Source organism: Myotis daubentonii, chromosome 4 (assembly GCF_963259705.1).
Source record: "Myotis daubentonii chromosome 4, mMyoDau2.1, whole genome shotgun sequence".
NCBI lineage: Eukaryota > Metazoa > Chordata > Mammalia > Chiroptera > Vespertilionidae > Myotis > Myotis daubentonii.
This window is the reverse complement of record NC_081843.1, coordinates 83218979-83233233: the sequence shown is the minus strand read 5'-3', so window position 1 is coordinate 83233233 and position 14255 is coordinate 83218979. Positions and strand designations below refer to the sequence as shown.

The 14255-nt window shown below is 35.2% G+C and overlaps 1 protein-coding gene and 1 non-coding gene across 6 annotated transcripts in view; one reads left to right on the top strand and one right to left on the bottom strand.

The window, feature by feature from the left end:
• The window catches only part of RNF180 (ring finger protein 180), a 91965-nt gene extending 78182 nt beyond the window's left edge, over nt 1-13783 (top strand). For 4 of the 5 annotated variants that reach the window (XM_059694544.1, XM_059694543.1, XM_059694542.1 and 1 more), the window contains exon 7: nt 12781-13783. In XM_059694544.1, the coding sequence (XP_059550527.1) occupies nt 12781-12980 (200 nt within the window). In that variant the 3' untranslated portion in view covers nt 12981-13783. Of the gene's footprint in view, nt 1-6680; nt 7664-12780 lie in introns of those variants that run through there. The other variant, XM_059694545.1, reaches the window with a different exon arrangement.
• Nucleotides 3625-3822, bottom strand: LOC132234025 (U2 spliceosomal RNA). The gene has a single exon (XR_009452851.1). It is a non-coding gene; the product is annotated as a U2 spliceosomal RNA (small nuclear RNA).
• Nucleotides 13784-14255: the final 472 nt, after the last annotated feature.

The following is a 14255-nucleotide window of genomic DNA, read 5'->3' as shown; positions in this document are numbered from 1 at the left end:
GCCATTATATAAGCACATATATTTTAAAGTGGTTAGTATCTGTAGAAACTCATTATCCAAAGAATTGGGGTAAAAATATTTAAAATGTATCACATTTTGCCCCAAATATGAAATCAAATCTAAGAAAATCAGTCTTACTTAAGGGATTTTATTCTGAAGAGGAGAGAATTTATAATATGAATTATGTGTTTTAAAATATTCCTTTGTATCCTACCTTCTACGATACACCCAAATTTTAAAAAGAATGAAGCACTTTGTGATCACCCCATAATCTCCTTCATTTTTTGTATTCGTGGGTGCTGATGCTATAATTTAAACAGTTACTTCTTTGTGGTTTCATCTTATTTGTCCTCCACACAGAGCTCAAGTTTTTATGGAGGAGTTCAAAGTAGCTTTATTACACAACCTAACTTAAGCAATAGGTTACTGTTAGGGGCTCAGGGAGAGCCCAGCTGTCAGGCTCAGTCAAAACTGAAAGAGTTAAGCCTTTAACCACTTGGTGCAATGCTATAAGCAAGAGTCTAAACCCGAAGGAAATGCCAAATCCCCCTCCCAAAAACCCCCTCCCTCCGTTCCATTTTCCCCCTGGAACCACACCCTGGTCCAGGGTCAGGTGGGTCAGCACAGAGGTGGGGATCATCTCACTGCTGAGGGAGTTCTGATCAAAAGGCACCGGCAGTTTAATGGACCTTGAGGTTTGTAAGGGCTTTTTGTTGTTGTTTTTAGGGGATATTTTTAGTGGGGGGGAGGGGGTAGCAAATGAGAAGGGCTAGGAGTGGAAAAGTACTGGGTACTAAGAGTCAGAAAAAATGTCTTGAAGGTTTCCCCCTTCTCGCAAAGAGAGTTCAGCAGAGGTGCCTGGAGAAGCCCTCTGCCACGGCTTCACGTGAAAGACCTGGGTAGGAATGAGGCGCTGGGATAGGATGTCAGTATGTGAACGCATCACTGGCAAGGGGGCCTGAGACCTTGACTGCAACTCCTTCAGAGACGATAAGCCCTGGCCTGGCCGTACACCAAGACTGGTGTGGGAGGGCCCCTCTCCCTGCGAGGCCTGCCAGGTAAAGCCTCTGTAATTGCCACACACAGGATTTTAATCGCACACTGGACTCCTCAGTTACCAGGGTTCCTGTGCCCCTTCTGTATTTCTTTGTTTGCTTTCTGTTCCCTGAATTTTGTGTCTATCATTTCTTTATATAAGTATACATGTGTATACTTAACTTCATTTAATTTTGGTTGTTTTTGAACATTTGCAATGTTAATGCATATATTCTTCTACATACGCGTTGTCACTCAGCATTATGTTTCTTGGATTCATCCATTTCAGGAAGTGTAACCACATTCACTTATGTTTACTGCTATACCGTTGTTCCTCCTGTGGCTATGGCGCCATTTCCTAGGCATCCATTCTTCCTGCTGATGAGCAGCTGAGCTGTCCAGGTTTTTGTTGTTAAAAACAGTGCTGCTCTAAACATTGTCTCTTGTCTCCTGGAGCATAAGAGTTCCTCAGAATATATTCCAGTAGAAAACTGCTGGGTCATAAAAAAAAATCTTTAACTTAATTACCTAAACCAAACCATTTTCCTAAATGACTCTATTGATTTATCACCAGCTTTGTCTACCACATTTGATATTTTCAGTCCTTTAGCTTTTGATGGTCTGATAGGTATAAAATGAGATCTCATCAGCATTTTAATTTCTCTAATTATTAATAGGAATTGAACATACTTTTATATGTATATTGGGCAATTGAGTTTCTTCAGCTGTGATATTCATTTCTGAATTTTGTCCATTTTCCTATTGTGTTTTTCTTGTTGATTATTGAGAGTTTTTAAAATATTTTTGGTGACTCCTTTTTCTGTTAATTATAAGAATGGCAGCTGTGGTCTTTTCACTTTATGATATCTTCCAATGAATTATAGTTCTTCATCATCTTTCTGGTGTGTATTATTTCCTTAAAATATTCTTTATCCATTTCCTAAGTGTTTCTTAAATAGATTTAAAGGTCTTTGGAATTGATTTGTGGTGGTGTTTTGTGGGATTAGGGGAAGGGGAGCTGCTGTGTTGTAAGTGGGGATCCAACTGCTTGGGGGATTTTTCTGTTTAATTTTTTTCTAACTATTTATTGAAAAAAATTTATTTCCCTACTGATCCTCAATGCTAATATGTCATATTTTAAATTTCCATTGTGTGGGTCTATTTCTGAGATACCCTTTTGTCTTAATTGCTAAAGTTTTATGTCCTGACATCACCTTTTAAAAACTTGTTTTTCTGTAAGAGAGCCTTGGCTTTTTTCTTTTTGGGTTTTAAAACCAGCTTGTCAGGTTCAATGAAAAACTATGTTGGCTTGAGTGAGGGAGGATCTATTCAATGTATTAGTCAACTGCGGGGAAAATGGACACCTTTTAGTAATAGCTTTCCCTATCCACTCACTGGTTTTTCTCCTTTTATTGAGATCCTCTAAATCTTTACATCTTATAGTAAAATCTTACAATTTTCTTTACAAATGTCATACACATTTTTAGGTTAGAGATATTCCCATGTACTTGCTGTGTTGTTGTTCTCCTCGTTTTCTGAACATTGGGTACGGGGGAGAGTTGTGCCTGTCCTGCTTCTTCACTTACGGCATACCATCCTCACTAGACTGCCCCCAGTCCTACTTTCCATGAGGTTGGGTTTATTTATCGTCTGTTTGTATTCTTATATAATGTGTACTATTGGTTTTTGTGCATATATTTTTAATTTATGGAAATGGGAGGTTTGGTTTGTTTTTGCTTGAGCCTGCCTTTGTATCCTTTTTAAAGAACAGAGCCACACTGGTATTATAGTGTATAGTTATATTGTGTTTGCAAATTAAATTGTCATGCTGTGAAAGTTTGTGTTTTTAATTTTCTTCCCTTTTTATTGTTTTATTTTATTATATTTTAAAATTCTTTTTTTCTTTTTGGTTTTGTATGAAAGGGAGATTTAAAAGGTTTGATTCCCAACCTGTTTCTTATCTTTTTCACTTAGCACTAGACTTTTAGATCCATCCAGGTGGCTATGTGTACCTCTAATCTGTGGGTTCTAATTAATGCTCTCCTGAGGTGTGTATCTACCTCATTTTTCCTCTCTATTCACTGACTGGAATCCAAAATACCTCCAACTCCCTGCCACTAAAATAACACTGATGATACTGTAGTGTGGACCGTGTGAATATTTATTTGGTGTATAGACTTAGGAGCAGAATGTCTGGGTCATAGAATCCTATATAATAAAAGGATAATATGCAAATTGACCCTAACAGTGGAACGATCGGGAAATACCGTTCACTATGACATGTATTGACCACGAGGGGCCAGATGCTCAATACAGGAGCTGCCCCCTGGTGGTGAGTGAGCTCCCACAGGGGGAGCTCTGCTCAGCCACAAGCCAGGCTAAGGGCTGCAAGCTCTGTGGTGGTGGCAGAAGCCTCTCCCGCCTCCTCAGCAGCACTAAAGATGTCCGACTGATGGCTTAGGCCCGCTCCCTCCAGGAGCCTAAGCCGTCAGTCGGACATCCCCCAAGGGCTCCTGGGCTGCCAGAAGGATACCAGCTTAGGCCTGATCCCCTGGGGAGTGGGCCTAAGGCGGCAGGTGGACATGCCCCGAGGGGTCCCGGACTGTGAGAGGGCACAGGCCAGGCTGAGGGACCCCCTGAGTGCACGAATTTTTGTGCACTGGGCCTCTAGTATGAATATAATTAATTTCACTACATAGTGCCAAGAGTTCTCCCAAATAACCAGTATAATTAAACTGATAAGAACAGATACTACACTTGATCTTAGCCAAAAGGCCGAGAAGCGATTATAACCAGTATAATTAACAGTGTGTGAAGGTCAGGAAAAAATTAGAACTATGGAAAATGACAAATTTGGCAGAAAATGGGAATTAAGAACATCATTACTATTTTATTTTGCATTTTTTTCTGATCTCTAATAATTTGAAATCCCTTTAAATGCATGTCAGCTTTTTGGATGCCTCTTTTGTAACTGCTTTCTTGATCTTCTTTAACCCTTCATCTATGGATGTTCACCTGGGTTGCTTCCATATCTTGGGTGTTGTAAATAATGCTGCAATGAACATAGAAGTGCATATATCTTTTCAAATTAGTGTTCTCATTTTCTTTTGATAAATGCCCAGAAGTGGAATTGTTGGGTCATATCTTATATCTATCTTTAGTTTTTTGAGGACTCTCCATACTGTTTTCCATAGTGGCCACACCAGTTTTCAGTCAGACCAATAATGCATAAGGGATTCTATTTCTCCACATCCTCACCAACACATTTTATTTGTTCATATTATGATAACCATTCTGACTGGTGTTAGGTGGTATGTAATTGTGGTTTTGATATGCATGATGATTAGTGATGTTATCTATAAGGTTTAAGGGGCTTTCAACGAAGACAATCATATCTGTAAATAAAGACAATTTTAGTATATTTCGATCTAATATGCATACTTTTTCCTCTTTTTTCTTGCTATACTTTCTAAGCTAGGACTTTTGTTTGATTTTTCCATAAAAACAGTGATGGCAGCATCCCTGTCTTGAAAAGGAATGCTTTTACTTATCATTTAGTAGAACTATTGCTGGTGTTTTGGAGGTTTTAAGAAAGCTCCATTTATTCCCAGTTTGGTAATAGTTTTTGTTGAATGAATTTTTTTAATTTTTTGAAATAGTTTTAGCATTTCATGGTTATAATCAGTTTTCTAATGTTACAGTGCTGTTGTATTTCTGGAATAAACTCAATGTAATCATTTTTTAGACTTTTACATCTGTATTTATTAGTAAGATTGTCTCTTTTTTCATATTCTGCTTTGTCAACATCTTGAGTCAGTTTATATAATTTATCTTTTTGTTAGGAATTTGTTCATATTTATTTTTTTGTTTTAAAATTTGTTAAAATTTTTTATAATGTATATTTTAACCTCTCCTCTTATTTATAATTATATTCTCTTTGTAGTTTTATTTACTCGTGCCCTGTTTTTTACCTGATCTTGCTAGATACTTGTCAATATTATTTTTAAATAACCAATTTTTTAAATTAACTGAATTGTATCTTTTTCTCCTATTTCATAACTTCTGCTCTTCATTAAATCCTTTCTGCTATTCTCTTTGGATTTATTCTGTCCTTTTTATACCCTATTAAAGTGGCATTCTAGATTAATTTTTATCTCTTTACTTTTTAAAAAATTATTTAAAACCATATATTTTCCTCAGTGATTTTATACATTACATGTAGTATTTTTGTTATTCTTTATTTCTAATTATTTTTCATAAGAAATTAACTATATTTAATTGGATATTGATTGAATCATCTTCTTTAAAAATGATATAAAATTGGGATCATATTTGAAAACTGGGATTGTGATTTTCATAGTTATACCACACTACTCCACATACCATGCCATGTTAATTGTGTCCCTAAGAGAGCTTCTGTTCAGCTTAGTACTCTAAGGTTTGTAGAAGGAAGTAGTGCATATAGGAAAGAATAGACATCTCCATAGATGCCTTTGTCTCTACAAAATTAGTGTTCTTTTCACAAAAACAAAACATTTTGACATTGTTTTAGATTTTCTAGCCAAAGAAGCTCATATAAACTCTTCCTGAATTCATTCAGCTATTGAGCTCGCTCACCTCACATGGACTCATTCCTTCTCACCCTACCAAGTAGTGTCTCATATTGATGAGTATGCAGATGTGTTTTAAATTTTTTCTTCTTAAAATACATATTTATGTATTTCTACATAAAATGGGTAATGTGAAAAGTAATGGAAATACTCTAGGTAAATGTGAGCTAGCCCTTTACATCTCTTCTCAGGTACTAATTGCACTGATGGCTCTGTGAATCTTAGTTCTTTCCCCTGAAGTGTCTAACATTTCCAGGAATTGCATCTCAGTAACCAGTATCAAGTTGATGTATTTCCAGCCATGTTAGTTGGTTCCCTAAAGAAAAATGACATAAGTATATAAAGATAAATATACCTATAATATTAAAATATTATATATAAAGCAAACAAGCTAGCAGATTTTACTAAGATCTTTTTGCCAAAAACAAACAAACATGAAAAAGAAAACTTCCATGCTGTTGAATTCTTTTCTAAATAGACTCAAGTCACAGAAATGGGGGGAGGGTCATGATTTAATATTCCATGCACTAAAACATGCGTGTTAAAATGCTGGCGTCTGATATATATATTTAGGACAAATCCATCCATTTCTTGCAAAAGCCTAGGGAATTGTTTTTATTTCATCATTAATTTGCCTGAAGGTGTTAGATTGATTCTGCAAGTTTAAACATGCCCAGTATAAATGAAGGAATATCCACATGCAAAAGAAAACAAAACAGTACATGCTCAACCAGAAGGAAATTGAATATAACCCAGAAATCTGTCTTCCCAGAAAGTTTGAGGTAAGTCAGTGAGATTTTTACTAGTTGTACCAGTTAATAATGCAAATTTTTTTCAAAAGTGGAGTTACACATATGTTGATATATATGCAATTTGATATGTATGCTCTTTTGTTGTATTGTCAGCAAGCTTCAAAACTTCGTGTCAAATTTGCTTAAGGTGTTAATATCATAGATATTTTTATGCTTAAAAATGTCGTATTTCGTGCCCAAAAAGCATTTGTGGGAAGTTTTAATTCATTACTTTATTTTGAAGAAAAAGTTATCATATGCTTTGGGAAGCTTATGGTGAACACGCTCCATCTCAAGATACTTGTGAATGCTGGTTTAAACGCTTTAAAAGTGATGATTTTGATGTGAAAGACAAAGAGCGTCCAGGTCAACTGAAAAAGTTTGAAGACCAACAATTACAAGCATTATTGGATGAAGATGAGTGACAAACTCAAAACAACTTGCAGAAAGATTAAATGTTGCTCAGCAAACAATTTCCGATAGTTTACAAGCAATGGGAAAGACTTTAAAGGAAGAAAAATGGGTGCCACATCAACTGAACGAAAGACAAATGGAAAACTGAAGTCATCAGTAAAATGTTGCTTCAATGGCACGACAGAAAGTCTTTTTTGCATCCAATTGTGACTAGTGATGAAAAGTGGATTTATTTTGAAAATCCCCAACGCACAAAGTCATGGGTTGATCTAGGTCAACCATCAACATCGACTGCAAGGCCAAATCGCTTCAGAAAGAAGACAATGCTCTGCGTTTGGTGGGATCAGAAAGGTGCGGTGTATTATGAGCTTCTAAAACCAGGTGAAACCATGAATACTGATCACTACCGACAACAAATAATCAATTTGAACCACACTGTGATCATGAAATGACCAGAATGTTCCAGAAGACATGGCAAAGTAATTTTGCTTCATGATAACGCCCCATCACACACTTCAAAACCAGTTAAAGACATGTTAAAAGATCTTGCCTGGGGAAGTATTAACCCACCCGCCGTATTCACCAGACCTTGCTCCTTCAGATTACCACTTGTTCTGATTGATGGCACACGCACTTTCTGAGCAGCACTTCAAACGTACGAAGACGTGGGAAATTGGGTCTCTGAATGGTTTGCCTCAAAACAAGAAAAGTTCTATTGGGACGGAATCCACAAATTACCTGAAAGATGGAGGAAATGTGTAGCTAGCAATGGACATTACTTTGAATAAAGCACTTTTGATGTTTCTCTTGAAATTATCGTGTTTTCTTTGATGACAAAATCTGCATTATTAACTGGTCCACCTGGTAAATGTACCCTAGACTTGGTGTGCTGCATTGTAGCAGAAAGTGCATTAAACCTCCTCTGAAATGAACAATTTTGTTCACAGATAATTTTTTTTTCATGAGGGAAGAGCTAAGGTTTTGTTTTGGTTTGGTTTGGGAAGCCAAACTGTTCTGGGTATTAGTTTCTGTTGTTTCACATTTATGACCTCGAATGAATCCCAAAGGCCCTGGTCATATCCCAGGCCTCTCAAATCAGAACCTCAGGAGATGAGCTCCAAATACGAGCAGGATGTAAAGCTCCGCAGGAGATTCCACTATGCAGGCAAAGTACCAGGATACATTGAGAAGTGGCTGGGACTTGACTAAGTAACAGAAGTGTGGACTCTGGATGTAAAGGTACAGGTCTCTTCTTTGTTCTCTGACTCCAGGCAGTAACCTATCTTAATTACTACAAAGAATGAATGAATCAGATAGAATACAGTGTTATAAGTAAAGGAGATGAATGGTGTTTATGTTACACTGAAATGTACAGTGATGGTTTAATAGTGCATAGCAGTTATCCATTTGGTTTAGATAGCAAATACAAGTGTAATTGAAACTGCAGTGCAAATATTAGAAATCTGCACAAATTAGAGTTTAGCCAATATGCTGAGAACACCACCTCTCCAAGAAAAATGTCATGGGATTTGGGAGACCACAAAGTGTTTAGCACTTTAATAGTCGATCTAAAGCACTAAATCCATCGTCTGTTAAATGAGGGTTATCAAGGAAGTATTGAGAGAGGAAGAGAAGTTCCAGGAAGAGGAAGTCCCAACTTCTCTCCCTTGGGGACATGACAAGTACACTCACAATCTAAGGATATGCTTGAAAGTTCCAGGTCTTTTTTGGCAACTGGTGGAGCTACTGCTGTAATTTACATACCAAAGCTTGCCCGCATCTTTCATTTTTACAGTGTACATGAAGTAGACTTATTTATTATTGCTTAAGACAGGTGAATATTAAGTGAGAGGTATGACCACAAATTCCAACAGTTATTAGAGTATCGGCTCACTAAATTAATAGGATAATATGAAAATATTTACTTGCACCAGCAGTATCAGACTTGTGTTATAATTAACCAAAACAGTTTAGGATATTTCAAACAAACTTCACAACGATGCTGGCAATGAAGTGGCTTTTATTAGCAAAGTTGTATTCTACGTTCATGTTTTAACTTCTCTAAAATTGTATTGTAGTAATTCAAGTTTTGTTGAGAAATTTTAGGTACTACTGTTTTGTGAACAATTCTATATTGCATTATCACTTGCCACTCTTACTCAACATATATTGGAAGTCCTAACCAGAGTGAGGTCTGAGAAAAAAATAAAAGGCATCAGAATGGGAAAGGAAAAAGTAAAATTGTCTCTATTTACGGAAGCATGTTTTTTTTAATGTAGAAAATCCTAAAGAATCAACCAAAAACAATTTTGAACTAATCAATATAGCAAAGTTGGAAGATACAAAATGAACATGCAAAAATCATAGTGTTTCTATACACTAACAACAAATTTTCTGAAAATACAGAGATAACAAATGCTGGTGAGGATGCGGAAAAAAGGAAGCCTGTGTATACTTTTGGTGGGAATGTAAACTGGTACACCCACGAGGGCAGTGACGGCGAACCTATGACATGCGTGTCAGAGGTGACGCACGAACTCATTTTTTGGCTGATTTTTCTTTGTTAAATGGCATTTAAACATATAAAATAAATATCAAAAATATAAGTCTTTGTTTTACTATGGTTGCAAATATCAAAAAATTTCTATATGAGACACGGCACCAGAGTTAAGTTAGGGTTTTTCAAAATGCTGACACGCCGAGCTCAAAATGTTCGCCATCACTGCACTAGGGGGAACAGTAAGGAGGTTCCCAAAGCAATTCTACTTCTGGGCATATGTAGCTGAAGGAACAAAAATTATCTTGAAGAGATATCTGTGTTTTCATGTTCATTGCAGCATTAGAAACAACCGAAGTGTCCATTGATGGATAAATGGAAGCCTTGTCATTTCTGGTTAGGATGTAAAATGATGCATCCCACTATTAAAAAAGTTTGTAGTTTCCTCAAAAAGCTAAACATAAAATCACCATATGATCAACAGCTATACTCATGAGGATATGCCCAAAAGAATGGAAAACTGGGACTCAGGCAAATACTTGTATGCCAGTGTTCTTTGCAGCATTACTCACCACAGCCAAAAGATGGAAACAATCCAAATATCTGTAACAAAGTAATGGATAAACAAATGTGGTACATATATACAATGGAATATACTCAACCATAAAAAGGAATGAAGTTCTGATACGTGCAGCAATATCAGTGACTCTTGAAAACATTAAGTGAAATAAGCCAGACACAAAAGGATGAGTATTGTATGACCCACTTATATGAGATATCTAGAATAGTCAAATTCATAGAAACGGAGAGTAGATTAGAGGTTACCAGAGACTAGAGAGAGTAGAGAATTGGGCCATTATCCCTTAATGGCTAGAGAGTTTCTCTTTGTGGTAATGAAAAAAAAATTTTTGAAATAGTAATGATTGTGGCACAACTTTGTAAATGTAATTAATGCCGCTGAATTGTATACTGAAAATGGTTAAAATGGTAAATTCTGTTATATATATTTTACTACAATAAAAACGTTTTTTAATAATGATTTTTCTGCCTGGTTACAGAAACAAAACATTTAAAATTTTTATAATTTAGCCTGATAATTTTATAAACTATATTAAAAATTAAGTGTTATAGAATTATAAATAATCTGCAACATATTTAACTTAGTCAATATAAAATTTAATTCTGTAGAATTTATATATATTTGACTCTGCAATCCTAAAGTTACAGGAGATAAAGATGAAATTTAAAATCCATTTTGCATTGTTTTCAAGCATATTAACAAAGTAACTCTATACTTACCTGGGATTACAAAAATATCACTCCACCTCTGCTAAGGCCTACTTATATCAATCAACTTTTGGCACCAAAATGCTTATGTAATTGAAGAATACAGAGCAGTGTAACACCGTATTTCAACCTTGGTCCCATTGCATGAAGGATAGGACGTACCTCCTTTTCAATACTGATGTCAGGGCTCTAAATTACATATAGTATCTCAAATATTTTTATAATATTCAGTTCCTACTGAAAATGCACGCGAGAGGCTTGATTTCTGACAGTCTCAGATAATATGATAATTATTCCCTTAAGTACATCCTTTTATATACAGGTACCCTTTCAACAAACACATATTGAATACCCACTATAAGCTCTGTGCAAGTTGCTAAAATTGCAAAAATGAATATCTCAAGATAGCTGTTGATAGTCTGTCTTTGAAAAAATCAAAATAATGTAGGTTATTTTATGGATTTTGATAGCAGATATAAATTTGGACCATATTCTCTGGGGAAAATAAATCATAGCCTTGTTTTCTCTCAGATATGAGAGAAATTGTGAAATAAATTATTTTTACAAAGTAAAATTTATGGAGAGGCAGGGGTACTTGTTTGAGATTCTGGAAGGCTGGTTCTTTAATTCTTCCAGTTGCATGGATGCTTGCAGAAGACCCGAGACGAGACTTCTGGGTCAGAGACAGGATGGTTTATTACTCACAGCAGTAGCCAGAGCAGCAGCATTTGTGATGTGCACCCCTCCTCTTATAGAGTCTTACCAATAGGGCCAGATTCTGTCTACACATGTGTTAGAGTGCATTACCATGGAGAGCGCTAAGCTTACAAAACTCAAATATTTTCTACCAGGCACTTAAACTGTGCTGTTCTAAAGCTATAAACCAAACCTTCACAGAGGGATATACTATCTCCCAAGACTATTTATTATAGAAATAATTCTCAAAAACAATACAGAACAAAGGCAGTCAGTATCTCTGCTTGCAAGATAAGGAGATATGCATGGAGAATTGTCACCTCACTGCCAACATGTTTTATGAAGCCAATAAAATCATGATATACAAACCAGGCAAAAATAGCATAAAAAATTATAGACTAATCTTCCTTACAGAAATAGGCATAAAGATGTCATAAAAATATAGAAAACTGAATTCACTGGTGCATAAAAACCAGTATCACAAGCACATGGAGTTTATCCTAGGTATGAAGGAATAAATGATTAGCATATTATCTGAGACTGTCCTAGATCAGGCATCTCAAATGATAAAATGTTGGAAAATCTATCACTGTATTCATAACTTTAATAGATCTTTTAAAATGTGTTCAACATTTTTTAAAAAAATCCTATTTGAATTCATCACATTAACAGATTAAATGGGGGAAGCCGTATGAACAGCTCATTAGATACAGAGACACCATTTTGACTTGACCAGATGAGTATGGATAATATTGGCATAAGAATCCAAATTTCCTGATTGCTTGAAGAGTTTGATTTTCACTGCACTATTATGTAGCCAGAAAAGTATGAATTATGTGTCTTTATTGTGTAATTTACTTTAAAGTAGCATAGTTAAAATGTACTAATAATAGTGAATACTCTTTAAACCATGACAATACCAAACTAATTATTATCAGTTTGTCACCGATAGTAGGATGTAGTTAAATCTGTGTAAAAGTGAATTCCTAGTAAAGAAGCTCCTCCATTAACTCCAATAGAAATCTATTCTTGGAATGATATATTAAAATATCTACTTATTGCCCAGGCAGGTGGTTCAGTTGGTTGAAGCATCATCCCATACACCAAAAAGGTTTGCAGGCTTGATTCCTGGTCAGGGCACATCATATAAGTAGATATATAATTAGAAATTCATAAAAAATTAAAGTTCATTTTATTTTAGCTTTCCTAATTTTATTTAATTAATTAGCTAATTTAGCTTTGCTCAGAATTTATTGTCCCTACCCTTAAAACCCTTAACTATAAGAGACTTCTCATAGTTACTTACCACTAAAAAAACTGTCAGGGATAGGAAAACCACTCAGTGAAATTTCAGTATGCTCAGTTCATGGTACCTGTGTTCATAATGCAGCATCCTTTCCGATCACATACCTGAATTTAATGAACTTTAACATGTCCATACATCTTCTAGGTTTCCACAGACGTGCAGCTCCAGTTACAAGAAGGCAGTTCCCACATGGTGCACACAGAATGGATTACCTGCATTTTGAGGATGATAGCCGTGGTTGGTGGTTTGACATGGATATGGTGATCATCTATATTTATTCAGTGAATTGGATCATTGGATTCATCGTTTTCTGCTTTCTTTGCTATTTTTTCTTTCCGTTTTAGGAATTTTCACATCTTACCACAATTGAACAATCACAGATGATGTAGACAATAATTACTTAAACATTTTTTAAGTGTGCTTTGAAATTTTATAATGTTGTATTATATAAAATGTGAGTGTTTATAGAAAGTCTGAGAATAAGTAACTTATTAATGTTTTTCATGTAACAAACTAAACTTTTATCTGTCTAGCTCTTAGCAACAATGAACTATGAATGTAATAGTTCTTCATTTAGGATTTGTGGGCTCTGATTTTACAGTGTCCCTTTTATACTTATCTTCATTGTAAAGACTGAGGTTTTCCTCCACTTATAACTAGTAAAAATACAAAATGAAATGATAATGTGGATAGATATCAGAAAAAATATTTAGTCATTCACCACTTATTCCCAGGAATATTATATGCATTGAAAATAAACCATAGTCTCTGGAACTAAATCTAACAGGGTATATTCCGTTTTGGTTTCCAGTCATCCCAAATAAAGTCCCTTTCTATTACTGAGAAAGCTGACTATACCTTTTTTACAGACTGAAGAGTAGCTTTAGTGCAACATTTTAAATTATTATAAGAAGAGAATAGTAAATATTAAAAGAGACTAATTCACACCAATAGAAACTTGGAGATATATATATTAACACTTTTTGAATTACAAGATTACTCACCCCAAGAAATTTAAAAAAATTTTTGACTGATTTTCAATAGTCTAAAACAGCAATGCATGTCCAAAATATAATCAACTTAATGGTTCATTTACTATAAGGTTGTCTAATATATAGTAAATGTGCAATAAACAGTGTTTTTTACATTTTATTGTTATGTGATTTAATGTCTGGAATAAAGAATTGTGGAAATAGATTTATAGAAGAAAACCTGAAATTTATTTTTATTTCCTATTACAGTAACCCTTGGAATTAGTTTTTCCCTTATTAAAAACAAATAGGAGATCTTTACTGTCCCCATGTGGGAAGGTAGTGGCACAAGTATCCCAATTTTAAGAGTGTGAAACCTGGAGCACAGAGAAGTGGGCTTATTTATCGCAGTCACTCAGGGGGCCTTAGGGTAACCTCGGACAAAAGATTTTATTAGGAACCACTAACCCAGCCTTCCTACACGATAATGTCATACATCTGTTAATGTAATATATGACATTAACAGACATACTCAATAGGTGAATCTCTCAGGGCACTAAAAATACTACCATCATCCAAACAAATTGGGATGCATCAGGCTTCAATAGTTCAGTCTATGAAAATTCTGGCCTGATGACTTACTACTGA